Below are 27,527 nucleotides of genomic sequence, written 5' to 3'. Positions count from 1 at the left end.
AGATCACTTTGGAGATTTTCTGCCCAAATAAAACCAAGAACATTACAGCAAGGGCTAATGCTATGGGTTTTATATCATATCATGCACTGTAGATGTGGGCGTGCCTTGAAAACTCCCAAAGAGAGCCATGGCCCAGCAACCCTAACCACCAGATGCTCCCCGTGCATCTCACAACACAACGCACACACAGGAAACGCCTGGGGAAGCTAGTTTCTACTGTCCAAAGGAGACCTGGAGCAGCTACCTTCACTGCCAGCCACCTGCCTTATCTCCAGATGTGTTATCTTTTCCTTTGAACTGAACAAGGCCGCTTCTTTGAGAAAGGGCTGTTGCTGTGACCATATCATCTACAGCTGTTCTCACGCAGCACAGGGGGAGGACCGCATTTTGGATACTTGCAATGGTATCACAGAGCAAACAGGCATTGACGTCAGTGGTTCTACAACGTAAAGGAACTGTGTGTGTTATTTAACTTGGCACGGTGAGTTTTAAGAAGTTATTACATTTTATAGCAGTTCTGAGATGACTGGCTGGCACCACGGGGTAGAGGGACCTGCCTTCTTTATTGATTTGCAAATAATATGCTTGATGCGATAGCATCCATGCATTCCTACTGTTTTCTGATATTTAGAAAATAACATATATTAGATGTACATCCCACAAATAATCTGAAGCAATGAGAATTTGCAATATCCTCACCTTCACCTTGTTAGGGGTGTGTGTGTGTGTGTGTGTGTGTGTGTGTGTGTGTGTCTTTAAGCCTAATGGGCAGTTAGCCAAAGCTAACTCTTAAAAATTTCAACATTTTACACACACATACACACACACACACCCTCCATATATGTGGGTTCTGCATCTAAGGATTCAACCAACGTGGGTTAAAAGTAGTTCTAAGAGTTGTGTCTAAGCCAGGCACAGCGGCACACACTTGCTATCCCAATATTTGGGAGTCTGAGACAGGAGGATAGCAGGTTCATGGCCAGCCTCAGTAACTTAACGAGACTCTGTTTTAATGTAAAAAAAAAAAATTAAATAGGGTTGGGAGTGTAGCTCAGAGGTAGAATGTCCTTGGATTTAATCCCTGGTACTACAAAAAAAAATACATATGTATACGGAACATCTACAGACTTATATTTTCCTTGTTATGATTCCCTAAACAATACCATAACAGCTATTTACTTAACATTTATACCGCATTAGATGCTACAAGTAATGTATAGATGACTTATGGGATATAGGAAGATATGTGTAGACTATACACAAATATATATAAAGGAACAGAACATCTATGGGTTCGGGCATCCACGTGCATCTTAGACCCAACACTTCATGGATACCAAGGGTGTCTGTCTGTCTCTTTCTTCACATATCCCTATATGAATACACCATACCACACACACACACACACACACACACACACACACACACACACACCACACACACACACACGTGTGTGTATCTATCTGTCTAATCTATCATCTATCTATCTACCTACCTATCTATCTATAGCTCCTATCTGGATACCTGCAGCCATTTCTCCTCTGCATCCTACAGAGCAGTGTTCTCAACATATACATGCTGTCCATCTGGATTCTGGTCTTGCTCTAATGCAGGTCTGACTGAGCGGGCAGGGCGGGGCCTGTTGGCTCCCTCCGAGCATCCATGGAGAGCCCGGCTGGTCCGGTCGGGCGGACGTGGGCCCAGCCCTGGTACTTACCCTGCATCTGGCTCTGAGGCTGAGGGTTAAAGGCGGTGGAGTGATTCAAGGAGGCGCGAGGGTTGGGCGTGGGGGCTGGGTGGTGCGGGCTGACCCTCACGGCCGTGCGCCGCAGCTGCTCCAGTTCACTGAGCCGCTCAGAAAAGGACAAGCTCCCGGGCTTGGTCTGCTCATCTAGTTTCTGGCGATGTCCTATTGTGGGGAGCGGGTGGGGAGGGGAGGGGGAGGTGGGGGAGAGGGAGGGAAGAGATCAGAAAACACAGCGTGGAATGTCTAAGGCTGGGGCTTCTCACGGCTCTCCCTCCCTCGCCCCTCTCCCAGTGTGGGCCTGGTGCACATCTGTCGGTGGGAATCGGGGGCTATGGTCCCTAGAGCCGACTGGGGCCCCCTACGTCATGCTGGCCACTGGGTGCATCTCCAGTCTGGGTCCACCCACCTCGTTTGGTCTGTGTGGCAATGGTGATGGAGGAAGAAGCCGAGTGCCATGGGTTGAGGTGAGGGCCCAGGATGCGCCTCCTCACTGCAAACTCAACCCCTCTGTTCTGCCTGGCAGCACACGGGTCCACAGGCTGCAGAGCCACAGCCCTGGGGGTCAGGTGCCCTGCAGCCGGCTGCAGCCCCGGCCCCTCTTCCTCTCCACACCAGCTTTTCAGGAGCCCTTTCCTTCCCGAAGCCCACTCCCAGGGTGCCCTAGGAAGAGTAGGCAGAAAAGCGCAGCCTGGACCTTGTCTATTAATCCCAGAAGTCCCAGCCCTCTGAAGCCCAGAGGATGCGCTCAGCCCATCTTGGTGAGCTTCTATGGGGGCTCAGGAACCCGAGGAGGGGAGAGGGACCCCTTAGTGTTTGTAGGGCTGGCAGAAGCCACTGTCACCCAGAAGCAGCAGCAGAACTGACCACGGAGCCCTTAATCACCAACACAGTGGCACTAAACGTCCAATGGCAGAGTTAAGGTCGCCAAGTAAGGATGTAGCCATGTGGGCAAAAAGGATAGCTGCTCCCCCGCCCCTCCCCCACCCCTCCTCCTCCTCCTTCTTCTCCTCCTCTTCCTCCTTCTTTCTTGAGGTTTGTTTGAATAAAGAGCCTTTGACCAGGACTCTTTATATAGTACAGAGGTAGAAGGCCCCTAGTTCAATCCCAAGTGTCAAGAAAGGAAGGAAAGAACGAAAGAGAGAGAGAGCCTTTGACCAATTTCATAGTTGTTAAGTGACCTAAGACAGAACTGGAGAAGCAATCGGCTTGTCCCAGAAAATCCTCTTCCTCAGGTCCCGGCCCAATCCTAAATTTGAAAGAGGATCCCTGACTCCAGTCTCCACAGCCCAAGGTAGGGCTGAGCCCAGAAGCAGCACGATTTCACCTTCTTCCCAATGGCTACAATTATAACATGAAAATTCTCTAACTCGGGTTATGGTTCCAAATCGCAGCGGCTTGCCGGTTGCTTCCTGCCTTGGGGCCCCCTTGGCACCGCTGCCACCGTCTCAAATTCCAGACCAGAAAAAGAGGCCCACTATACTGCAGTGATTTTTATCATTAACAAGACCTGCTTGGCTCCAAACGGAGGAAAAATACTTAAGCATAATATTTGTGGAGTTCAAATGTTCCCTCTTTTCATGTGTCACCAAGGCAAATCAGGACTCTGATTCGGCGCTCCAGCCCAAACTCTCCACCTGAACGCAAACAACCTAAGTCACGCAGGCTCCGCGGGCGCAAGTGAGGGGCCTCTTTCGGGCTGAGCCTTCTAAGCACCGGCTCTGTGGACAAATAAGGACCAGGTGCCGGAGCAAACTCCGCCATTTCTTTCCCTCCCAAGTATGAAAATGGCTTTCTTTTCCCCAGAACATTCTACTTTGGTCCTTTGTGGGGGAATTTGGTGGCTTAAGAGGAAGCCTTCCTTGATTTCTGATCTTACTGAAAATTCTGAAGTTCCCTTTTAGGGGGAAAGAAAAAAAACACACTCAATCCCAACTCTAAAGCAACGCAAGACATAATTCAGCCCTTTTAGTGCCGACCGAGGGCTATGGTCTGGTATTAGGAGTCACAGGAAGGAAATGGCAGGACTCTGGAGAGTTTGCGCGTCTCAGGAGGAATGCCGGTCGGCACAGCCATCCGGCAGGTTTGGTCTAAACCTCAACCTCACACTCCTCGGGTACCCTGTGGCATTTTTTGCATAGTCCAAGGAGGATGATGGCCGTGGGTCCGTCCCACACCACTGGGCGTGGTGGCATCTAAAGTCAGCCTTAGAAGACAGGCTACCAGTGCTTTGTCCTCTGGGGACAAGTGCCACGGAGGTACCAAACAGAAGTCACCGTGAGTAAGCTGCTACAGGGACAGACCCGGCATGACGCTATTTTTATCAGTCTCTTCTTATTATCCTGTGCCTTAAAAGAGAGAGAGAGAGAGAGAGAGAGAGAGAGAAAAGAAGAAGAAGAAGAAGAAGAAGAAGAAGAAGAAGAAGAAGAAGAAGAAGAAGAAGAAGAAGAACAACAACAACAACAACAACAACAACAACAACAACAACAACAACTTTATAACATGTGAGCCATTTCTGGACCAGCTGACACCTGCCAAGATTGTAGTCATTTTCAGAGATTAAGTGTTGACTGTCTACTTTAGCAGGAATGTTCAGGCATAACTCTTAGAGAAAACAATTCTTCGTTCTAAGCAATTTCCTAAGCCCGGAGAGTCTCAGGGCTGAGTTTAATGCTGGCGGATTGGAGGAGAGCTCACCCCCACTCCCTCTCCCCACGTGTGTTCTGGGAGTCGGTGGGAGCGGGGCTATCTTGGCGGGAATGTGGGCCCCACGCTCACAGTGGTGCCAGCGAGATGCAATCCCAGGGCACCGGGGAGATGAAACGCATACTCATGTTCAAGGTGTGGTCCGGATGCTTTTCTAAGTGAGAGCTTAGGAACACCTAATTTCTTTCTTTCTTTTTTTTTTTTTTTTTTCCTGAAACCATCAGGCTTCTGGTATTAGATAGCAATATTTTGTATGAAATATAGAGGCTTCCTATTCAAACTTTCAGGCTGGAGAAAAGGAAGGCTTTATGGCTTCATTTTCTTGTATCTGCATGCTATTAAAATGTCAATTTTGGCCGGGCGTGGTGGCGCACGCTTGTAATCACCGCGCTTGGGAGGCAGAGACAGGAGGATCGCGCAGGTTCGAAGCCAGCCGCGCAGGCGTAAGAGACCCTGTTTCAAAAAATATAAAATAGGTCTGGGAGTGTAGCCCGGAGGTAGAAGGGCTTCCAGGAACCCCAGTACCACCAAAAAAAAAAAAAAAATGTCAATTTTGCTCCCTGAATTTTAAATAGAGGAGTAAAAAAAAAAAAAAAAGTCCACCATGAAATTCACTTTTCTACTTCCTTACTGAGTGCGGGGCTTTGGAAAGCAACAGGGAATTCAACACAGGGCCAAACCACGGGCAGAATTTGGGGACAGCGCTGTTTGCCTGAAGCCTGGCTTTTCTGAGCACATCGGAAGTCAAATTGTGGATGGTTTACAGGGTCGTGCTTAAAATAGTGGCTACCTTGAGATTTCAGACTGGCACATCTCACTGGATCTTAAGCAGAGCTGAAAAGGAGCCTACATTCTTCTATTACCATTTTTACATTTATGGAAAAAAGCACTTGATGGGAAGTTTGTTATATATGTAGAGTCATAAAAAGTCAAAAAGAGAAGGGAAAATATAATAAAAAATAAATGAATGTCATTTGCTAAATTTCCCTTCATTCCAAAGACCTTCCTGTAGTTTCCCGAGATGGCTGCCCATTAGGGCATCTCTTGATATTACAATATTTTATGGCAGGTAATGAGACCAGCTATCACTTTCCTCCCCGAAAATGTGAGCCTGAGCAGGCGTGCGGAGCTCACTAATAACCGAATTGCCGAATTTTCTGGCCGTGAATAACATGTTAACCCATGTACCTGATATGAATTTACTAGTCAGGGTTTTCTTGACAGATTCTCAGCAGAAAAACTAGAAAGGTATATATTTAAAACATTGCCCCCTGCCGGGCGTGGTGGCGCACACTTGTAATCCCCGCGCTTGGAAGGCAGAGACAGGAGGATCACGCAGGTTCGAATCCAGCAGTGCGCGCTGGCTTAGGAGACCCTGTTTCCAAATAAAAATGTAAAAATAGGTATGGGAGTGTAGCCCGGAGATAGAAGGGCTTCCAGGAACCCCAGTACCACCAAATAAAATAATAAAACATTGCCCCAATGAACAGTTGAAAAAAATCTATGCAAAATGACGATTAAAAAAAGACACTCACTTCTGCATATGTATGTAAAATTATGATTCCCCTAAAACAAAAGAGATGAATTTCAGATGGTCACTTTCTTTTTAAAGTTTTATTTATTCATTTTGTTGGTACTAGGGATTGAACACAGGGACATTCTACCTTTGAGCTACACCCCCAGGCCTATTTTATTTGGAGACAGGGTCTCACTAAGTTGCTGAGGCTGGTTTCGAACTTGCAATCCTCCTGTCTCAGCCTTCCAAGTACTGGGATTATATGCATGTGCCACCATGCCTGGCTATATGCCCATTTTTTTTTTAGAAAGGCTTGCATTTCAAAGGTTTTGGCCATAAACTTGGTATGAACAACGTGGCTCCGGATTTAAAAACAAGAAGTTTTTCCTTTCTTTGATGTATTGCAGTTTTTTGACTGTGGAAATGGAACTGATGTGTGTAAAGACAGCCTGCTCCTCCTAACAGCTTAACCCTTGGGTTCCAGGGTCAGTGGGATTTTAAAGTGGCTGTACTAAACCCAGAGGAGATTCTTGCTGGAATGTAAAGCTTCTTGCAGGTGGTAAAGAGGCCCTTTCTAACAGCAAACCCAGCCATCCGCTGGATAATTTAATGTTGCAAAAATCTCTCTAGTACGACCTATATCTATACATAATGTGCAGGATATACAATGGACACGGAATATCCAGCAATGTATAATATGTGTTCATGTTAAGGCCGGGTGTGGTGGCGCAGGCTTGTAATCCCTGTTCTTGGGAGGCTGAGACAGGAGGACTGCGCATGTTCGAAGCCAGCCTCTGCTACTTAGTGAGGCTTTCGGCAACTTAGTGAGACCCTGTTTCCAAATAAAATATATATAAAAAAAGGTCTGGGAGTATAGCCCAGAGGTAGAAAGCCTCTGGGTTCCACCCCTACAACCCAAAAAAAAGTGTTAATGTTATATATCCTAATATATATTATGTGTTATATATCCTAATACATGTTTTATTTATCCTGATATATGTGTTAATGTTATATATCCTAATACATATTACATACACATATTTTTACATTGTCCAATGGCATCAAATCTAGGGAGCCTCTCTTTGCCCCCCATTTCTTCTCTTACTGTCCAGCTGACCTCTGGCAACAAGCAGAAAGTCGTTAAAGTGCTGGACTGAAGAAGGACCAGAAAAATCAGTTGTGCTTTTGAGCCAACAGGTGCGAAGCAAAGTTCAGCGAGGTTACGTCATTTAATCAACCTCACACAGCCAGTTAGAGGAAGAATGCAGGTCTGCAAACACACCCAGCCCTCAGTTCCCCGCCCCCAATGCACACTCGGAACACGGATAAATAGAAACTTCTGTGGACCCAAAGTGAACAGAGACCAGTGCAATATACTCACACGTAGTTCTAGACCACAGCGGCACCGGCACACTTCAGGGTTTACACTCTCTGCCTTTACAACCCCATGTCTGTTCCCACTTTGCATGCATAATTAGGAGAGCCAGCCGCTGCACAGCTATCCACAGCAGACGTCTCCATGACTAAGGCAGACGCTGGAATGACCTGGAGTTCGCAGCTTGGCGGGTCTGGAGTAGGAGGCGCTGGGAATGTGGACTTCTAGTAAGATCCAGGTGCCCTTAAGAAGGTAACTCAGTGTCCACAGGCGCCGAGAGATGGCCGCATTTGGATGATCAATATTGGGTGGCCCTTTGTTATTTTTTAAATCTTTGACATATAGAGTCACTGAACATGCCCTAACTCCTCCGCATCTGCCTGTCACACAGCATAACCGGGGACAACGGAGGCAAGAACAGCTCCCCTGTCAGGAGACCCAAATGCTCCAGGAGGCAGTGACTTCCGTCCTGCCACCTGAGGGGAACTGTGGGGGATCGCGGGAAGGGGTCGCCTGGACATCCTTCTTCCATTCTTGCAATGAGGCTGCGAGGACCCGGGACTGCCTGGGGATGGGTCTCACAGGCCCCCTCTCCTTGGGGAAGGAGCACTGCACCGGGAGCCCCCCTGCGCCTGGCGCTCCACCCTCGACCCGCGTTTCCTCCCAACTTCGCCGTGGACTAGAGCAAGTCTCTGTACCTTGCTGGACCTCCTTATCTGGAAGCCTGGAATTAAAGGACTAAGACGGATTACTCAGAGGGGTTCTAGAAGCCCCGGAGGCAATTACATCTGCTGTGATTATATCCTGCACCGGTTCTCACCCCACTATCCTCAGCGCTGTGGTTCTTGAGCAATTTCATATGACCTTCCTGGGCACTCTCAAGGTCTCCCCTTTGTCTCTTTCAGGCACATGCCCAGCCTCTGGGGGCCAGGCCCGCGTCTGCTTGTCAGGGTGCACATCAGAGCTCCCTCTGGATCCCCACAATGTCTCCCTGGCTGCGGCTCCTCCTGGCCAGCCCTACCTCAGCCTGGTGGCCCGGAGCCTGGACGGATGGCCTGGGAATTTTCCTTCCCTGTGTCTTGCTGTTTGCAGTAGTGGCCCCCTCGTATCCAGTCTTCATGGACTCTCTGCCCTCTCACCTGCAGCCCTCTTGAAGTCCTCCCTTTCTCTAACCAGCAGGACATTTTTCTCTTCTCTCTTTTCTCTTTTCCTTTATTTTCTTAAGTCTGTGATGCAGTGAACATTAAACTCATTTTTTCTCTCTCTCTTTTTTTTTCTGTACTGGGGATGGAAGCCAGGGACATTCTACCTCCAAGCTACACCCCTGCCCTATTTTTTATTCTTTATTTTGAAACAGGGTCTCTCTGAGTTGCAAAGGACCTCACTAATAGCTGAGGCTGTCTGCGAACCGCGATCCTCCTGTCTCAGCCTCCCAAATGCTGGGATTATAAGCGTGCGCCGCCACGCCTGGCTACTTTTTTTTTTTTTTTTTTTTTTTTTGGTGGTATTGAGAATTGAACCCAAGGGCATTCTACCTCTGACCTATACTCTCAGCCCTTTGTTTTGGGAGGGGAGGCAAGGGTTCCCCTAAGTTGCTGAGAGCCTTGCCAAGTTGTGGAGGCTGGTCTCAAACCCACAATCCTCTTGCCTTAGCCTCCCAAATATTGGAACCACAGGTATGCACCACCCTGCCTGCCTAAACTCACTTTCAAACTCATTAGGAAGGCCGGGCGTGGTGGCGCACGCCTGTAATCCCCGCGCTTGGGAGGCTGAGACAGGAGGATCGCGCAGGTTCGAAGCCAGCCTCAGCTACTTAGTGAGGCTCTCAGCAACTTAGTGAGACCCTGTTTCCAAATAAAGTATGAAATAGGTCTGGGAGTAGAAAAAGACCCTGGGTTCTACACCCAGTACCACAAAAACAAACAAAACCATTAGGAACTTGTGAGAGATTGCAGCTGGGAAGAAAGCAAGCCACTCTGCAGAGCCTCATCCTCACCCTCTCTTTCCCTGCTTCTCTTATGGATTAGAAAATAATGATACTCTGGGGCCCCGACTCCCACACCGCCCTCCAGCGGCAGGAGGGACGGAGGCGCTGGCTTGTGCAGGGCTTCTGTTCTTTCTCAGGCTCTCCTACCGCTAGAGGCGGGTGAATCTCACTGCGCCCGTGGGAAGGGGCTGCCAGGAAGCCACTTCTTAGGTGACATGAACATTTCCGATTTGGGGATTTCTGGAGCCAATGCCTTCCCAGGAGACTCGCCAGCAGGAGGGGGGGGGGGGCGCTCTGGCTGGGAAGAGCTTTTCTTTTGCAGATGGGAACAGGGCGGCCAGTGCCCGAGTCCACCCGTATGTGGTGTGCCCCATGATGGGGTCCTCCCAAGCCCTAGTTCTGCAAGGCCCCTCCTGTGGCACAGAGCACACATTTCCGAGGTCAGGTACGTGACCCTTCTTAAAACTCAGAGGCAGGCGGAGGAAGTCTCCACTCTGGTCCAGCCACGTTGGCTGGCTTTCTTTCCGAGGATTCTGTCTGACTGCCTCAGGACCTTTGCACTGTCTCCCTCAGATGCCTGTGGACCTGGTTCACTCTTTCAAACACTGGCTCACAGGTCATGTTCTCCTCGAGGAATCCCTGGACACCAGGTTCTAAGTTGCAGCCTCCCATCCAGCCCTGCGTCTCTGGCTCCCAGCACACAGGAGCGCTTCTGGTGGCCAGGCTCGCTTGACGGTAAGGTCCACAGGGACAGACTTTGTCCCTTCACGTGGCTTCACCCCTCATGCTTAAGCACACCAGGCGCACAGTACTCTCACTAATGGCTGCCTGAACTGGAAGACCTGAGGGGTGAGTGGTCAGACCCTTCACGATGGCGCCGTCCAGCCGCCGCCTCTGGGCTGGAGAGAGGGGAAGCCACCTGTGCAGGAAGTTGCAGGAAAGCTACCTGCCGAGGGAAACGCACGGCTGAGCAGAGAGGCGCCCGGGAGCCGCTCCTGGAGGGCTAATCTGTCAGCAAAGCCCATCTCCATTGCTTTCATCACATTAAAAAATTTTAAAAATGGATAAAAGTCGCTTGTGCCGAGTTCAGCAGAGCGCTCCGACGTAGGCGAGGAGCGACCGAGGCTTCCTGTTTCTCTACAGTGAGGATTTCATGCGTGTGCAGTCACACACACACACACACGCCACAACATACACACGTCACACACAGATGTATGCCATGCATCGCACATGTATATAAACACACACAAATCGCGCACATATACGAACATCACACATACACACACATTGCCCAACATACATATCACAACATATACACAATGTTATATGCAACCCACATGTGCACACACATGCACAAATCGCACAGATATACACAAACATATAAGATCGCACACATATATGCAAATATACATACAAAATACCTCTATTACATGCATTCACATAGCACACATCACAAACACACCACACATATAAACATATCACATATTTATGCCACATACTTCTACCTCACACATATATAAAACCACATACACACACCATATACATGCACATCATGTGCTTCTATCGTTTAACTACATGCACGCATCACACACACCACAAACACATAGCACACATGGATACACACATACACATCACACATAAATACACACCAAATACTTCTGCCACAGACATGCACGCGTACTCACACTGCAGACGTACATCACAGTGTGTACTACACACACGTACAAACCACATCTCACACATGCACATTCATACATGCGCACACACACTCATCACACGGACACGCCATCACACACTCGCTTTCTACAACTCCTGCATGCACATTACACACACATCCACACTTCACATGCTAATATTCCCACACACAGGAAGCGGCTGGAGAGGCGGGCTTGGACATGGCGCTCCATGAAGGCGCGGGGCCGGGGCCTCGGGAAGCCAGGGCGCAGCGGGAGGCGGGCGGGCTCCCCGGGCTCGCACACATCAGGGCTCCGCGCAGGGCCCTCTCTCCCTTCTGAATCAGGCCTCAAGGCTCAGGGCCCAAGCCCAAGCCCACACTCAGTTCCAGGCGCTCGCTCAGGGCCACAGGCCCGGGGACCTGGGAAGGCAGGCGCACGCCGCGGTCCTCTGCCACCTGTGTGCCGCCACCTCTGTCTGTCTGGTGACTACGGAGGTAATAGCAAGCAGTCTGGGGTGGGGAATGGCGCGGTGTCTCGCTCTAGACCGGGGGTGGCCCTGTGGGGCGGGCCCTGTCCACGGCCCTAACCACAGCATTCCCAGCCCTCCCTCCCGGAGGCACTGTCTCCGGACCCTCCTCGCTCCAGTGTAATTAACAAGTAACTGCCAGCGATCCGGAGTGCTCCTCGGAGCAGCTCCCGCCCAGGTGGCAGGGCTGTGCTGGGCCTGGGGCAGGGGACCCGGAATCATGAAATGTGCCCTCAGCTTCCCCCTTGCTATGGCGCTCGGGTCTTCAGCAGGCAGAGCCTAGATGGACAAACTTGGAGTGGGGATAGACCCACAGGCCGGTGCCCACACAGGTCTGTCCCCTCCTCCGGGCGTCTTGTGCCCCACCCCACCTTCTGTGTAATTAGCAGTGGTGCCCAGGGACCAACTTTCAAGGAGCATTTTTTTTTTTTTTGCAGTACTGGAGATGGAACCCAGGGACATTCTACGTCTGAGCTACACCCCCGGCCCTATTTTTTATTCTTTATTTTGAAACAGGGTCTCACTGAGTTGCAGAGGGCCTCACTAAGTAGTAGCTGAGGCTGCCCATGGACCGCGATCCTCCTGTCCCAGCATTCTAAATGCTGGGATGACAAGCATGCGCCACCACGCCAGGCTCTCAAGGAGCCTTTTAAGTCTCGGTGATATTCCAATAAATGCCTGGAGAATGAATGAATGAGTAAATGAATGAATGAATGACACCTTTTCCCTGGACTAAACGTACTCTGCGATGCTCACCCGCAGCTGCCCAGAGATATCCATCCCTCTGTGCTTATAAAAGGGGCAAGGAAATCCCCTGCTCAGTCTCTGAAGAAGCCGGGGGCCTTTCCCAGCAGCGGGGGAGGCACTGTGCTCTCATTTCTCCCTCAGGGTCTGAAGGCCAGTGGAACTTTCTAGGCTGGCCTTAAGGCAGAGGAGACCAAGGGGCCAGCCAAGGGCCTCAGAGAGGCGCCAAGCAGGCCTTGGCTGGCACTGAGAGCCAACTAGCAAGAAAGCCAACCAATGCTAGGAGCTGTTTTCATAGATGATTGCCCGCCTCGCACAGCAGGGAGGGGCTCCCAGGTCTGGGGGCTGCGGGTCCCATTCGGGCCCAGGCTGCCTTTATCATCCGTGTGGCTCAGGACAGAGCTGCAAGATACCAGCCGTAAAGGGGGGGGGGGGGTGGTCCTGGTCCTGCCTGCTTGTCACCTGAGCGGGCAAGTGCCCGGACTCCCAGGGGCCGCTGCACAGTGAGGAAAATATGGGTTCTGCTGTCTGCCAGGTAATATTGGGAAGGAAAGTTCTGCGTATTCTAAGACACCAGTGTGGCCATTGGTGCTGGCGACCACACGTGAGTCAGCTCTGGAAGGCAGGGAGAGAAGGCTTGTCCCCTTCCCCAGCAACCTCAGAGGTCAGGTGACACCGTTCACTCCCAGTCCTTCCATGTTTGACAGCGGCAGGCTCTGCCCCACCCCTGCGGGAGGCTGGCCTTGCAGGACCACACTCTGGCTTCTCCCGCTACCTCAGCAATAGGAAAACCGCCTTTACCACAAGCCTTTAGCGCGTTTCCCTCCTTCCCACCCCCTCTGCCCTGTGAATACTTTCTCAAGTGTCAACACAGAAGCCCTGGCTCAGGAGAAAGCGCCCCAGATTATGCTGAGTCTTTTCCCAGCCTGGTCTCTTCCCCACCCCCAGCACTTCTTTCTTTCTTTCTTTCTTTCCTTTCTTTCTTTCTTTCTTTCTTTCTTTCTCTCTTTCTCTCTTTCTCTCTTTCTCTCTTTCTCTTTCTCTTTTAGCTACTTCTGTTTCCTTCATTTTCTCTGCAGCTGCAGCCTAGAGGTATAGTAAAGGTACTGTGCAGGGCTCTGAAAGCGGGGCGCCTCGAGCTTTCCAAAGGCCGTACAAGCCGGTTATTCTCCGCCTTGTTTTCTTTGGCTTCAGGTTAGTAGCGCAGGATGAGTCAGGCGGTATTAACTTTCAATGGGGAAGTGGTGTGGTCAACCAAAGCTGTTTGTGGCTAGATTGTGAAGATAGGTAGGGCAGGTAATGAAGAACAGCCCATAATACTGGGAGGAGGAGGAAGAGGAGGAGGAGGCGGCTGCGAAGGAGGGAGGCAGCCTCCCAGCAATGAAGTCAACAGAGCTCGCACCATCTTTTCTGAGTTGGCTGGGCCGGGCCAGGCCATGCTGGGGCCTGGACAACTGAGCACTTTGGAGGGTAAAGGATGCCTGTTTTGTTTTTTGGGTTTTTTTTTTTTTTTTTGGGTATTATTAATGTTGCCGAGGTCATGGGAAGTCTAGGTAGGATGGTTTGCGTACCTCTGGCATATCACTCTGCGGGAACTTCCTTCCTCTCGTTCCCCAGAGTGCAGTGGGAGGGGATCTGTCCCCCTCCCTCCCTCAGCCGCCCCTCCCTGCCCTGCCTGGCTGCCATCTCCACCCCATCAGTTGGGTGGGCTGACCACCATGGACCACAGCTCTCCTTCTGGGGTTTGAAGGATGGTTTGAAAGCACCGTTGCTCCTACAGACATGGAATTCTACTCTTAGGAGAATAAGGCCCTTAAACATCACTAAATCCCTTCTCTCCTATAGATAAGGAAACTGCTGTTCTCAAAGGAGGCGTGAGCTTCTAAGCCTCGCACAGGAGGCTGGGCCAGAACCTAGGGTCGGGCTCATGGACCAGTGGTCCTCTACCTGGGCTGGATGACTCCCTTGCCCAGGGTTCAGGGTTGCTTTGAGAATTCAACACCGAGTGGCCCAACTCTCTAGACTAGATTTCAGGGTTTCCAGTTCTTGTGCTCTGTGCTCGAGGACCTACTTATTTTGAGATTGGCTGAATCGCCCAAAGAATAGAAGGGCTCTCTCTGATCCTGCCCCCAGCGGGCGGGTGGACGGCCAGTGTGTCAGCAAATGAAGAGGACAGCAGGCTGGACTCAGGAGCCGTGGAAGCTTCTCCCTTCCAGCAGCTGCGGTTTTTAAAACTGGCGCTGAGGCTCAAGGGTGTAACATTTTACCACTCTGAAAGCAAACCCAGAAATCTCAGGCCAACGTCATATATAAAAAGCCAGGGGATGGGGGTGGATAGGGAGACAGACCCCGCGGTCTCCTGCAATCTCTTCTAGTTACTGCTGTTCCTAAGTCTCGGGCATTTAAATGTTTCATTGAAAGAGGATGGAATAATTGAGTTGTAGAAGAAAAACTGTATTTGGTTTTGGAGAAGAGGTATATTTAAATAAAACTCGACTCTCAACTGCTTGTCCAGGTTGCTTCCTCTGTCTCCCTCATTTTTAAAGGATATAAAGATGTGGGCAAAGGAAATATTAAGATATTCTAATAGCAAAAGGTAAAATTTCCAACAGTACGGATTCCCAGTAAGGGTTGATTTAAATGTCTCTGCTTCTTTTCTCTGCAATTTTATTCCCACTAATCCTGAAAGATACACTGAGATGAAATCTAACTTCAAGAAACCAATCATGGCTGGGCGTGGTGGCGCACGCTTGTAATCCCAGTACTTGGGAGGCTGAGACAGGAGGATCGCAGGTTCGAAGCCAGCCTTGACAACCTAGCGAGGCCCTCTGCACCTCAGTGAGACCCTGTTTCCAAATAAGAAGTAAAATATGGCTGGGGGTTTAGCACAGAGGTAGAATGCCTCGGGGTTCAATCCCTAGTGCCACAAAAAAGAAAAGGAGGAAGGAAGGAAGGAAGGAAGGAAGGAAGGAAGGAAGGAAACCAATCACTATTATACTTAAGATCCTTCAGATTTTTGTTTTAATATGTGCAAAACAATAGCAGTAATTATTACTTTTCAGCTATCTAATTAACATCTACAACAATTCTATTTTCTAGTTGTAAAACTGCTTAAGGCACGCTTTGGCATATGTTGACTCAGTTCATACCAAACAGCCAATACAGTGCAGAGCTGGTGTTATTATCCTCATTTCATAGGTGGGTGACCCAGTGGACGCTTCCGGAAGCCAGGAGCCTTGGCAGGTCACACAGCCCCATGGGTACTCACCGTTCAGTTATGAAACAGATCTATAGGTTGATATAACCTCTAATCATTTAGGGAAAGATCTCCTGTCCTCTGAGGGAGCGGGACGGGGCCGTGATGGTGACTGTTCTGCCATGTGGAGCCAACTCACCCAAGCCTGAGTGCTTGAGTATTTGGGGTTACTGACAGGTGGTGGGGAAAGAAAAACACACAAAAAATCCCCTACTATACTGCATCCAGAGGGCCCGATTTGCCAGGATATTTTTTCTCTTTTTTTGTGTGTGTGTGTGGTACTGGGGGTGGAACTCAGGGACTTTTCTACCTCCAGGCTATACTTCCAGACCTACTTTATACTTTATTTGGAAACAGGGTCTCACTAAGTTGCTGAGAGCCTCACTAAGTAGCTGAGGCTGGCTTCGAACCTGTGCGATCCTCCTGTCTCAACCTCCCAAGCGCGGGGATTACAAGCGTGCGCCACCACGCCCAGATATTTTTGTCTCTTAAATTACTTGGCAATTGCAAATATCTGGCTTCCACTTGGGCAGAATTTCTTGGTTCTCCTGGTAAGGGTTCTGGAACTAGGGAAAGGACTTGCCTATGTCCCTAGCAACAGGTGTGTGTGTGTGTGTGTGTGTGTGTGTGTGTGTGTGTGTATTTTTAATTTACTACTTAATTACTTTTATTATTTCTTGTGTGTGTGGTACTAGAGATTGAACCCAGGGGCACCCTACCTATGAGCTATACCCCCAACTCTTTTTATTTTTTGTTTTGACACAGGGTTTTGCTAGGTTGCCGATCTCACTAAATTGCTGTGGCTGTCCTTGGACCTGCGATCGTTCTGTCCCAGCTTCTCAACTATTGGGACTAGAGGCATGTGCCACCACACTGGGCTTGTGACAGGTAATATTTAAGGGGCGCATGCGTGCTCAGCACCGTGCTACGCCCTTAAATGTATACATTTATTCAATCTGCACCAATGAATCCCAAGATTGGGGGTGCCCTCTTCCTGGTTTTACCCCAGGAGCTGAGCCTGGAGAGGTGGGTGGGGTCATGATGGGGAGGTGAGATGAATTAACCATCCAACTTTGGCTCTTGGGCCTTTAGACACCGATTGCCCCAGGCTGTCTCTTACTCTCATTTATTCCTCACATCCCTGCAAGGCAGATACCAGGAAGCCCATTATACAGATGGGGAAACTGAGGTACACAGTTAGTAAGCAGCTGGGATCAGACCTGAAGCTGGGTCCTAAGCTCCAGTCTCCTCCCCTGCTCCCCGAAGCTTCATGGGGCCCCTGACCTCTGAGTTAACTCTCTTCTGGAATGCTGGGCTGCGCCCCGGAGCTGGATCAGGCAAGAGTTAAGGTTGTAACTCTGCAGATTTCTCTTTAGCTCTTTCAACATGAATGAACGGGACACGAATGAGTTGGAAATATCATAAAATCGCTCAGAGGTAAGAGAAAATAGGAGATGCCAGGACAAATTCAAAAAGGACTAGAAATCCAGAAATTTCGATGGTGCTTGAGAACTGACTTATTTCAAACGCTGACTTTCCATCTTAAATGACCAGAAGTGACTTACAAGCTAAAATCAAAAGCAAGCATGCAAATAAAATATCCGATGCCTGCCGCTTCAGTGCAGGAAAGCACACTAAAAGATTTCGATAACAGTGCGGGCTGTAGTCAATACTTGCTTTAATGGAACCTGAGCATATGTAAGTTGCAGAAACACCAAATTAATGTATTGCCATTAACTGACTTTATAGGGGTCTAGGGAGTTGGCAGATTAATTCCATCATGTAACTTTTAAAAAAGGCAAGCAGAAGAGAACTGTGGCTTTACCTACAGAGGCATATCCAGAATATCTGCTACTGGTTACAGAACACTTTTTCAAGGATGCAGTATCATTTACATGTAGAACTCAATGAACATTATATTGAAAAAAAAAAAGCATTTCCCATTCAACTGTGTGTCTTGTGGCGTGTGGGATAAGACAGCCATTATGCGCACCAATAGATTATACATAATTTACCCCTTCCATAATGTCAACGTTTAATTCTTTCATAGCCAAAAGGCAAGCCTTCCCAAAGAATTGCTTTTTTAAAGGAAAAGCACATGGAAAGAATAGCGGAGTTTGGAACTTGTAAATGAGCTCAGATGAACTTAAATGCAGATCCAAGATGAGCTTTTACTTATTTAAGCAAAATTATTATTATTATTATTATTATTATTATTATTATTATTATTATCTGGTAGTAGCTGAGTTCTTAGAGAACAATGTATCAACTTACTACTGCCTTTTCTAGCTGCAACACTCGCAAGGAAAACAAAAAAAAATAAGACTAAACAACAACAAAAACGCAAGAATTTTTTCAAAATGAAAATTGGAAAGGAGCTAAGGGATAAAAATTCAAAATTCGCCCACAAGTGGAGAAACGGATGCACTGTGGTACGCTGTCATGCTGTGATGGCCAATCACAGCCCACCAGCTGGCTGTGGGGCCCCTCCCCCTGCTGGAGAGGCACAGGGCAATGGAGCCCGACCATCCCAGGAGGAGAGATGGGCCCCATCGTACACAGGCGGCAGACAGAGCGGGCACACACAGATGAAGGCGCCCAGACTGAGATGAAGAACTCAGTGGGTGTCTGACCGTGGCTGATGGCTGCAAAGCTTAGCTGTGGCTAGAGCTTCTTCCAGCCACAGTGGGGAGATACAGCACTCTGGCCTAGGACAGCCATCCCTCCGTACCTGTGAGTACCACATCTGTGGATTCAATCCATCCCGGATTGAAAATATCTGAGGAAAAAAGTCACATCTGTCCTGAACGTGCACAGACGTTTTTTGAAATCACTTTTCCCTAAGCAATAACAGTGTACCGACCATTTACATAGCTTTGACATTGCATTAGGTATTATAAGTAGAGTATAAAGGGAGAATGGGAAGAGGTTATATGCAAAAATATCAGGCTACTTACACAAGGGACTCGAGCATCTGTGGATTTTGGTATCTGCGGCATGTCCTGGAACCAATTTTCCCAAGGACAATTATACAAGAATCCTGCCTTTTTGTAGAAGAGTCTAGAAGATTTAGCTCTATCGTGCATATCTAAAAAGGACCCGTGTGCTTACTCTCAAGTACAGACTTTCAGTGCTACTCAGACAGGGTTACACAAGTTTCCCAAGTTTTTCACAAAGTGCACATAAGGGGATACGTTCGTTGTTCCTATTAGGGACTTAGGAACGGTGCCCGGAGTGTTTCAAGGGTCCATAAATAAGCTGGAGAAGAAACTGTACTGGGCCTCAATACAAAATGAAAACTGAAACAAAAAAAATCAAAATTTATAAATGTTTAATTAAATGTCAAAAAATGTAACAGCAAGGCAACATCATGAATTTTTAAATGTAGGATCCACAGACCTTTTTTTGATTAGTGTTTTCTCATTTCCATAGAGATTCCAAGGCCAAACACGAATAATAGCCGCTCTCTTCCGAATTCTTAGTGTGTGCCAGGCCGGGGGGCTAGGTGGTCCACAGAGGCCGTGGCACTGAGATCCCAGCCTCTGACATTAGGATGGCCGCTGTCCCTATCTTACAAAGGCTCAGCTGGACCTGACACCCGGGTATTGCCACCCCTCAGAGTTATCACAGACAAACACAGGAATCTATCTCATGGTCATAATCCCATGGCGATGATAGAGAAATTGGTGTTGTGGGAAATTAAATGAATCACTCCTAGCCAGAGAATTTCAAAAGCAAATTACAAAGTCCTTTGAAAACCTTACAATAAAAAATGATACCTCCTGTACCACCTGGCACGGTGGCTTTGGGGGTGTGTGTGTGATGCCCGAGGTGGCTGAGAGGCTGTGGCCTGTGAAGGCCCAGTTTGTGGGGAACCTCCGCCTCTATTCCGCTGGCAAAATTTGTTACCTCTTTTGAGTAAGAACTAATTTAGAGATTACCTCGTCCCATTGCCTAGTTCGACCGAAGAGGAAAACGAGGACTAAGGTGCTTAAGATAATTGCCCAAGTTCACACCCACAGGCCTGGTGGCGCCAATGTGAAAACCCAGGTCCCCAAGTTCAGGATCTAGAAATGTTTTGAGACATTTTAAGATTAAGAAGCGGAAGCCTCGATACAGATAGGGATTTATGTTTTTCTTTTAGAACATCGGAATGAATTCCAACAAGGACCACGGTATTTTGTTTAGGTCTTGACTTTACTTGTGGGATTCAAAATAGCGACGGAGTTTTGCACTGGTTCGGATGGAAAGCGATTTTCAAAGTAACGGTTTACGTTTCATGTGCGTTTCTCCTCGGTACATTATATACTGAGAAGATACCTAGACCATCTCTTTGAGTTCTTCTTGGTACATGGAAGGATATCTGGTTTTCTTTCTTTCTCTCCAGTATCAGTGCTGTTTAAAAACATCATAGATTCTTTGGTATAAGACCAGGGTAGTTAGTTTCCGAGAATTCACCGACCCCTCACCACAGCCTATGAGGGGCAGCTCTACATTTATATTTTCCCTAGGAATCTTTCCAGGTCTTATCCTGAGTTCAAGGGTCAGGGAAATCTTTTATGCACATAAAATTCTTCTTGGTCTAGTTGGATAATACTAAAATAATGAACAAGAAGTCATTGTAAAGTTCCCTGGAAACATTTAACCATGATTATCATTAATGCTTTAAAAGCTCCTTTGCTAAGTCTTCAGTAGTTGGGGAGCTTAGCACAGTGGAAATTAAAGTACCAAGGTGAAAGTTCCCAAGAATTTTTTTCCTTTCACAGCGGGAAGGAGGGGATCCCGGTAGGTAAAGTATTTTCCTTCTCTCTGACCCTCTATCTTTCTCCTATTTTATATTTGGGTAGAAGAGAAGAAAGAATTATTTTCTCTTTCTTTTGTGGATCAGGTTTCTGGTTTTCTTTTCTTTCTTTTTTGACTTTTTTATGTTTGGTGATCAGGGTTTCTTTTTTTCTCTTTTTTCTTTTCTTTTTTTTTTTGTGGTACTGGGGATTGAACCCAGGGGCATTCTACCTCTAAGCTACACCCCCAGCCCTATTTTATTTTTATTTTGAAACAAGGTCTTACTAGATTGATGAGAGTCTCACTGGTTGCTGAGGCTGTCCTTGAACCTGCGATCTTCCCGTCTCAGGCTCCTAAATACTGGGATTACAGGTGTGCGTCACCAAGCCCCGCTCAGGGCTTCATCCTGCTTGACACTAGAGTGTGAGGTTCATGCCAAGCATGGTCCCTGGTTTACATCTCCACTGCGCCAGGTCCACAAGAACACCAACAGGACGCACACAGCCAATGGGTGAGCCTGTCTTGGCAGTGCCTGTGTGTCAGAGACTTCCTGGGGGTGTGCGTCACCCCAGCCCCTCCCGGAAGAAGCCTCTGATCCCTCCTGTCGCCATTACAGAAGACAACGGCACAGCTACAGGGCTCTGCTTTCCTAATGAAAACCATGTGACCCAGACCTGCATTGCTAAACTCTCCTAATAAAGAATACAGGCATTGCACTGCAACGAAGCTCAAATAACAGTACAGTTCTCAAAAACAGACCGGGGCATCTGTGGATCCCGAAGTCTGGCCTGCTTAGCGTCATCCTGGAGTACTAGACTAGCAGCCTTGGGGAAGGTCCTCAATTTCCTTCCTTTTAATATTTTTTTATCCATTCTTTTGAGAGTTATATAAACAAATATGTGTGAAACCCTTTGAACAAACGGCGTGGGGCAAATGATAAAGTCTAATATTAGCTATTCATGTTATTTTTAGGTGTTTTTATTATGAAGCAAAAATGACAATTTGCAAAAGAACTGTATGTTACTTAATTGTGAGAATAATCCATAAACATGCTCACCCCACATTTTTCTTCTAACGATCTAGACTTTTAAGTATTTTTTTAGTTTATCACCACCATAAATTCATGGGTAATTTTCCTTTCATTTCTCTTCTTTACTCAAAATATACTTGCCATATATAAAGACTACTTCACACACACAAATATATGTGTATTTCTACACACATATGTATGTCATATATATTGAAAACATATTTCATATATATGTTACATATGTATATAATAGGTTTGCTATTTTCTTTCAAAGTCATAAAAGAAAATTATATGCATGTGACATCTTTCCAATGAGGTATGTAAAAATCATTGAAAAATGAGGAGTTAAGCCTGCTGGTTATTTATCTATAGCTCCCTATTTTAAAAAAAGATAAATCAGCAAGAAGACTAGCACCCCAGAAAGTTCTTCCAAGTCTGTCTGTTCATCTTTTCTTTTTCTTTTCTTTTTTTCTCTCCTGTGGTTTGTACTTATTAGGGATTGAACCTCTGAGCTATACCCCAGACCTATTTTTTTTTATTTTATTTTGAAACAGGGTCTCACTAAGCTGCTGAGGCTGGCCACAGACCTGCCATCCTCCTGTCTCAGACTCCCAACTCTTGGGATTACAAGTGTGCACTGCTGCTCCTGGCAATTCTCCCAAGTTTTAAGGAATGGCTCGGCCTCTCTGCTTTGCTATCTATTACTGTGACTCTCAGGGACTGAAGCAGAGCCCGGTCACTGTGAAGGACTCCTTTACCTGAGGGCGGATGTTGTCCTAGAGATGGCTAGTATTCCTCTCAGTGCCTTTGTGAGTTTTAATTAGGTTTCTCAAGATTGCAGGTGTAAAAGACACTGGAGCATATAGGTGAGGGCTGTCCAAGCCACACCACCAGGATCTCTCTCCAGGGTCACGTAGAACCCCTACTGCTTGCTCTCCTCTACCTTCCCCCGCAAAATATCTTCCTCTACCACACTGAACCAAGCCATGCTTTCGAGTTGTTTCATGAAACAGCTGCAGGGAATATGCCTTGGCATCTCAGTGCTATCACAGACTCACTAAGGTACGGACACACGGGCCGAGAGACCTGGGGTTTTCCATTGCATTCCCAGAAATACAAAAACTCTGTAAATCAACTCTTAGCCATCCTTTTCCTGAAAAACTGAATCTTCTATGCGTAAGCTATCTTTCACTCTGTTAACAAGCTACTGAAGGTTCCACCTACGAACTGAAAACACGTCTCTCCCTGCTGTGTGGGAGAAAACCACCCTAGTTCAGTTTTCCACCAATTACTAATTCTTATACTGGTCTGAGATAGAAAACTTTTCCATAGAATATAGAAAAGAACACGTTTTGACTAAGTCAGTCGCAGGTCAGTTACTATAAATGAGTGGGTAAAGTAGCTATCTGACATGAAAATCACTGTGAATGCTCTTTGGAATATACTTTTTATGACAGCTTCACCACTCAAAACCATGAGAGAGGCGTGGGAAATAGCAAGCTACCCCATCAGCACGGCTCACTGACCTTTTTTCTATACTGTTTTCTACACTCAGTCCTTAGTTGTTGGCGGGTGGAATGATTTGAAATTTCTCCCTTGTCTTTGTGCAAGCACTTCCTATTAAGGCTTCATACCTGCAACGAGGCACTACCATCTGCTCTTTCTAGCTGATCCTAGGACTGGGATGGATGTGAGAAATCCTATAGGCCAACTCCTTATTTCTAAGATGAGAATATCAAGGGCAAGTAAGAGAGTTTATAATAGATGGTGTACAAGACAGTATCATATGGATGAAGGATGAACAGATGAGTGGACAGGTGAATGGATGCATAAGAATCCAGGACTAGGTATCAGAGACTCCTCATCCTATTTCTGGCGTCATCACCCACTATTCCTTTTGGACCTGGGATAATCGCTGCATTTCTTTGGGGCTGCTTTCCGTTTTCTTTGAGTGCTTATCCTGGTGGCTCTCAGGTCCCTTCTGTCACCCAGAGTCTTTGATTTCATGAAGCAAGAGTATCCTGCAACACTGACTTGGCCATGCCAGGACCATTTTGTCAGAATGGCCCAGAATCTGTGGCGCCATCATCACAGAGGGACGGGAGGGGTCTCATTAATCCAGACACTTGACACTGTTTGGATGTCCTGGGGCACATGCAGGGTCCTCCCTTACCATTCCATTGTAAAGTGACAGAGAGAAAAGCTCCACGAAAAGAAAAAGAAAGAAAAAGAAAAAGAAAAAAACGTTTCCACCCTGAATCGAGATGCTCAAATAAACACAATGCAGAGGCATAATAAAACCACTGGTGGCGCCCACTCTGGCTCCTTTGGGCAAATAGAAAAGCTACCATTTCCTTAGTGACCCTGGGAGTCGGCTTGCATTTGGTATTTCTTGAGAAGTCTCTTGTGAAATGTGAGCCTGTCTACCTGCCTGGGGCTATAACACCTCTTTACATCATGTTTATCCTTATTTCCACCCATTTAATTTTCCCCTAGACCCCAAATTCCATTTGGCAGAAAAGACCGTGTATAAAAGGGTACCTCTTTAGAGCAAATCCCTCTGTCTGCTCTCCGGGTCTCCGGGCCACTCCTAAAGACTGTTCTTAAGTTATAAAACAGCAGGGGCTATGTAAACCGTGTGTCTGGGCGGCCCATTCCAAGCGTGGAGACGTATTTTCCCCTCCCGACGGCCAATTCTTAAAAGTGAGAGCAGCTCCATTGGTTTCCCGAAGTTCAAACCCTTTGTGGGTTCTTTGCATGTTACAGGAAACTCCAGCAGGGAAGTACAAACCAGCCCTTTTCTAAGCAGGAGAGAGTAGGGCGAGTAGGTATATCAAGGCGTCCCCGGTTTCAACTTCTTCCTGAACTGGGTCCGTAGCTGAACCCTCCAATAAATGGCTGCTGCTTCGATGTTTCAAGTTAGATTGCACGGGCCCCTTCATGAGCCTGTCTCTGAGTCTAATCACCCTCCGTGTCTACGCCAGCTTCTCAAAGGCACCTCTCTCCAACCCTGCCTGCACCTTGCCTGAAGCAAGCCTGCTTCCCCTTTGGTCCTCTGTGGAGAGCCAGGCCCTTTGGCGTTACATCCTGTTTCTGCGAGGTTTACTGCCAGTCTTTCCTTAGCCATTCCCGCCCTGGAAACCTAGGAAGTACCACGGTGTTTCCTCGCTGCACTGCGTGGTCTTTAGTCTGCTTTGGACATAGAAAGAGCAATGTGGGGGTACAATCAAGTTTCAGGGTTCCCCAAGTCTGGACATGGCCAGAAAGCCTTAGTGGGCTTAAAGAGAAAACCTGAGCGGGCACTCCAGGAAAAATCGAAGGAGCTGTTGGGCACAGCAGGTGGAGGCCAGGGACCCATTCTTCCTGGGGTCTAGCCCTCTCTATGGGTGCCATCCACTTGGTGCATTGGGAAAGTAGAGGCAGTCAGGGAATTGCTTTAGCAGGCAGATCAGACACTGGAGGTTGTGGCCAGGACTTCAGGGGCGGCTGTATCAAGCTGCAGTAACAGTGGATGAGCATGTACCCCAGAGAACCACCTTAGAGGGAAGGCCATCTGGTGGGGGGGGGGGGGGCTGGAGCAGAGACAGAGGCAGGGATGCTCCCCTGGGGGTCGCTAACATTTCCAGAGTTCCTTCTCTGTACCAGGCACCCAGCATGCTTTCATCTGCTCGGACAAGGAAGCTCTCATCAGAATTCCCATTTTGTAAAAGAGGACACTAAGGTTCAGAGAGGCTCTGAAACTTGTTAAAGCCTGAAGAATTTTACTTGCTCCACCCCGGAGCCTACAGTTTTACCCATCCCTTCTACCCCCGGTCTCTTTGCATCTCAGCTTCTGGGGACCAGAGGGAGACTCATTTGCTAAGATCCCAAACTCTGAGAGAAGATAGTAACCGCGCACCAGGGACCCCGTACGGTTTGGAGACACACGGGTGCTGGGCCCGGGCTCCCGGCAGCTCACAGACCACAGACAGGGACCCAGGGCCCAGCCTCAGCTCCTGGGGCGGGTGTGGCTCTGGAGGAGAGCGTTACTCTAGTGTTTACCCAAAGATAGTCATTAAATCACTGCGAAGAAATCTTTTCTGCAGACTAAACAACCCCACTCCTTTTTGAAAAAGCTTTCCTCACAGGAGCTATATTTTGGTACCGTCTTTCTATATTTACAGCTTTGCCCCAGGCACTCTCCTAACCCTCCTGCTCTCTATTTTAAACAATGGTGTCATCAGATTTTGATGTACGCCAGAGAAAGCAAAAGCTCATTTTCATAGTTTTCATCTCAGACCTTAACGGATGAATAAAAGGCTGTCTAACTAGCCTGGCGGGCAATCGGCCGCCTGCGCTCCGAGCCTCCGGTCTTTCTTGGCCAGCCCCGTGCCTGGGCCAACCTTCCACTCCCCGTGTGTCTCTGCTACTGTTGAATTCCCATCATGTATTTGAGAGAGTAGTTGTTAGTCTGATACGACCCCAATGCCTCAAACATGGGCTTCACTCGGCCTAATTTCCTTTGACCTCAAAAGAGGATACTTCAAAAAGAGCCCAGTGCCCGGAGGCTACCTTAAAGAGTGTTATCAATAAACCCCTTCTTCCTTCAGGGGCCTGACAAGCTCCTGGTGGGGAGGCTGGACCACAGACTGTGAAGCACGCTGGGTGCCCGAGTGCGCCAGCCCAGCCAGCGTTCCAGCCCCGACGGGGCTCACTTACTTCGGGGTTCCCGGGGTCCGTCCACTGTGATTTTGATGGCTCGGTGGTACGTGGCGACTTGCGGTGGGTTTGTGAAGACGGTGATGGTCAGAGTGAAGCTCTTCCCTGTTGGCAACAAAGAATGCAAAAGAATTAGGGAGCGGCCCCAATACCACTGTGGGGTGAGGGCTGGTTAGTTTGCATACTCTGAATCCCAGCATTCAGGAGGCTGAGACCAGAGGATCTCGGTTCACAGCCAGCCTCAACTACTTAGTGAGGCCCTCTGCAACTTAGTGAGACCCTGTTTCAAAATAAAGAATAAAAAATAGGGCAGAGGGTGTAGCTCGGAGGCCGAACGCCCCTGGGTTCCATCCCCAGACCCCCATAAAAAAAATGAGCTTCATCTGGGTGTGGTACCCTCAGACTGGAAAAGCTTAGACACTTTGCAAGGGGTGTTGGTTTTTCCAAACTGCCCCGAGTCCAGCTTTGCTAAATTCTGAAATGCACACCTCCAATGAATGCACACCTATGGTGAGGGTGAAGGTGCAGCGTTGCACACTTACGTGGTTATTAGTGGCTTTAATTCAACCACTAATAACCAGCACAGGACGGGGAGAGACTAGAATGTATTTTCTCATATATCAAACCTGGAAATTACCAGAGGGTGGGGGTGGCACACACTTGTAATCCCAGTATCCGGGAGGCTGAGACCGGAGAATGGTGGTTTGCGGCCAACCTCAGCTACTTAGTGAGGCCCTCTGCAACTCAGTGAGACTCTGTTTCAAAATAAAGAATAAAAATAGGGCTGGGGGTATAGCTCAGAGGTAGAATGTCCCTGGCTTCCATCCCCAGTACCACAAATAAAAAAACAAAAGACAAAACAACAACAAAAAATACAGAAATCACCGAGTGTGGCTGGTATCCACTCCCTGGTCCTCATTCCCCAGCCCCTCACTTCTCCCAGGTATTTATAAACTCAGGGCAAAGAGGAATAAGAGAAACTATGTCCATCTTTTTCCTCGTAACTTTGTGTGTACTTTTCAGGATGAGAAAAGATAGAATTTTGAAGTTTGGGATACACGCTAAATTAGAATTATTCTGTGTTCTTAAAATATTAACTGTTGGGCGCCGGACATGGTGGCACACGCTTGTAATCCCCGCGCTTGGGAGGCGGAGACAGGAGGATCGCGCAGGTTCGAAGCCAGCCGCGCTGGCATAAGAGACCCTGTTTCCAAAAATAAAATAGGTCTGGGAGTGTAGCCCGGAGGCAGAAGGGCTTCCAGGAACCCCAGTACCACACACACACACAAATATATATTAACTGCTGGCCAATTTCAAATGTTATCTGCAAACAGCAATGCAAGATTGGCCAGAATCACATTTATGGCCAATAAATGACCTTAAGGATATATAACTGACAGACTGAAATTCAATAAAGCACTATTAATGTCAGTATGCTTGGATCTCCGTGTACACATTTTTCATATACTTGTGAAGAGCAGCAGCAC

At 47.9% G+C, this 27,527-nt stretch overlaps 1 protein-coding gene across 3 annotated transcripts in view; it reads right to left on the bottom strand.

The window, feature by feature from the left end:
• Positions 1-27,527, bottom strand: part of RUNX1 (RUNX family transcription factor 1) — a gene marked incomplete at both ends in the record, with an annotated part of 264,148 nt that overhangs the window by 42,737 nt on the left and 193,884 nt on the right. For 2 of the 3 annotated variants that reach the window (XM_080695878.1, XM_080695879.1), the window contains 2 exons: positions 1,718-1,909; positions 26,041-26,145. In XM_080695878.1, coding sequence (XP_080552004.1) covers positions 1,718-1,909; positions 26,041-26,145 — 297 coding nt within the window. The remainder of the gene's footprint in view (positions 1-1,717; positions 1,910-26,040; positions 26,146-27,527) is intronic. The other variant, XM_080695880.1, reaches the window with a different exon arrangement.

This window comes from Muscardinus avellanarius, assembly GCF_963383645.1.
Source record: "Muscardinus avellanarius genome assembly, chromosome: 5".
NCBI classification, from domain to species: Eukaryota; Metazoa; Chordata; class Mammalia; order Rodentia; family Gliridae; genus Muscardinus; species Muscardinus avellanarius.
Note: the sequence above shows the minus strand (reverse complement) of the source record. Positions and strands in the feature narration are given on the sequence as shown.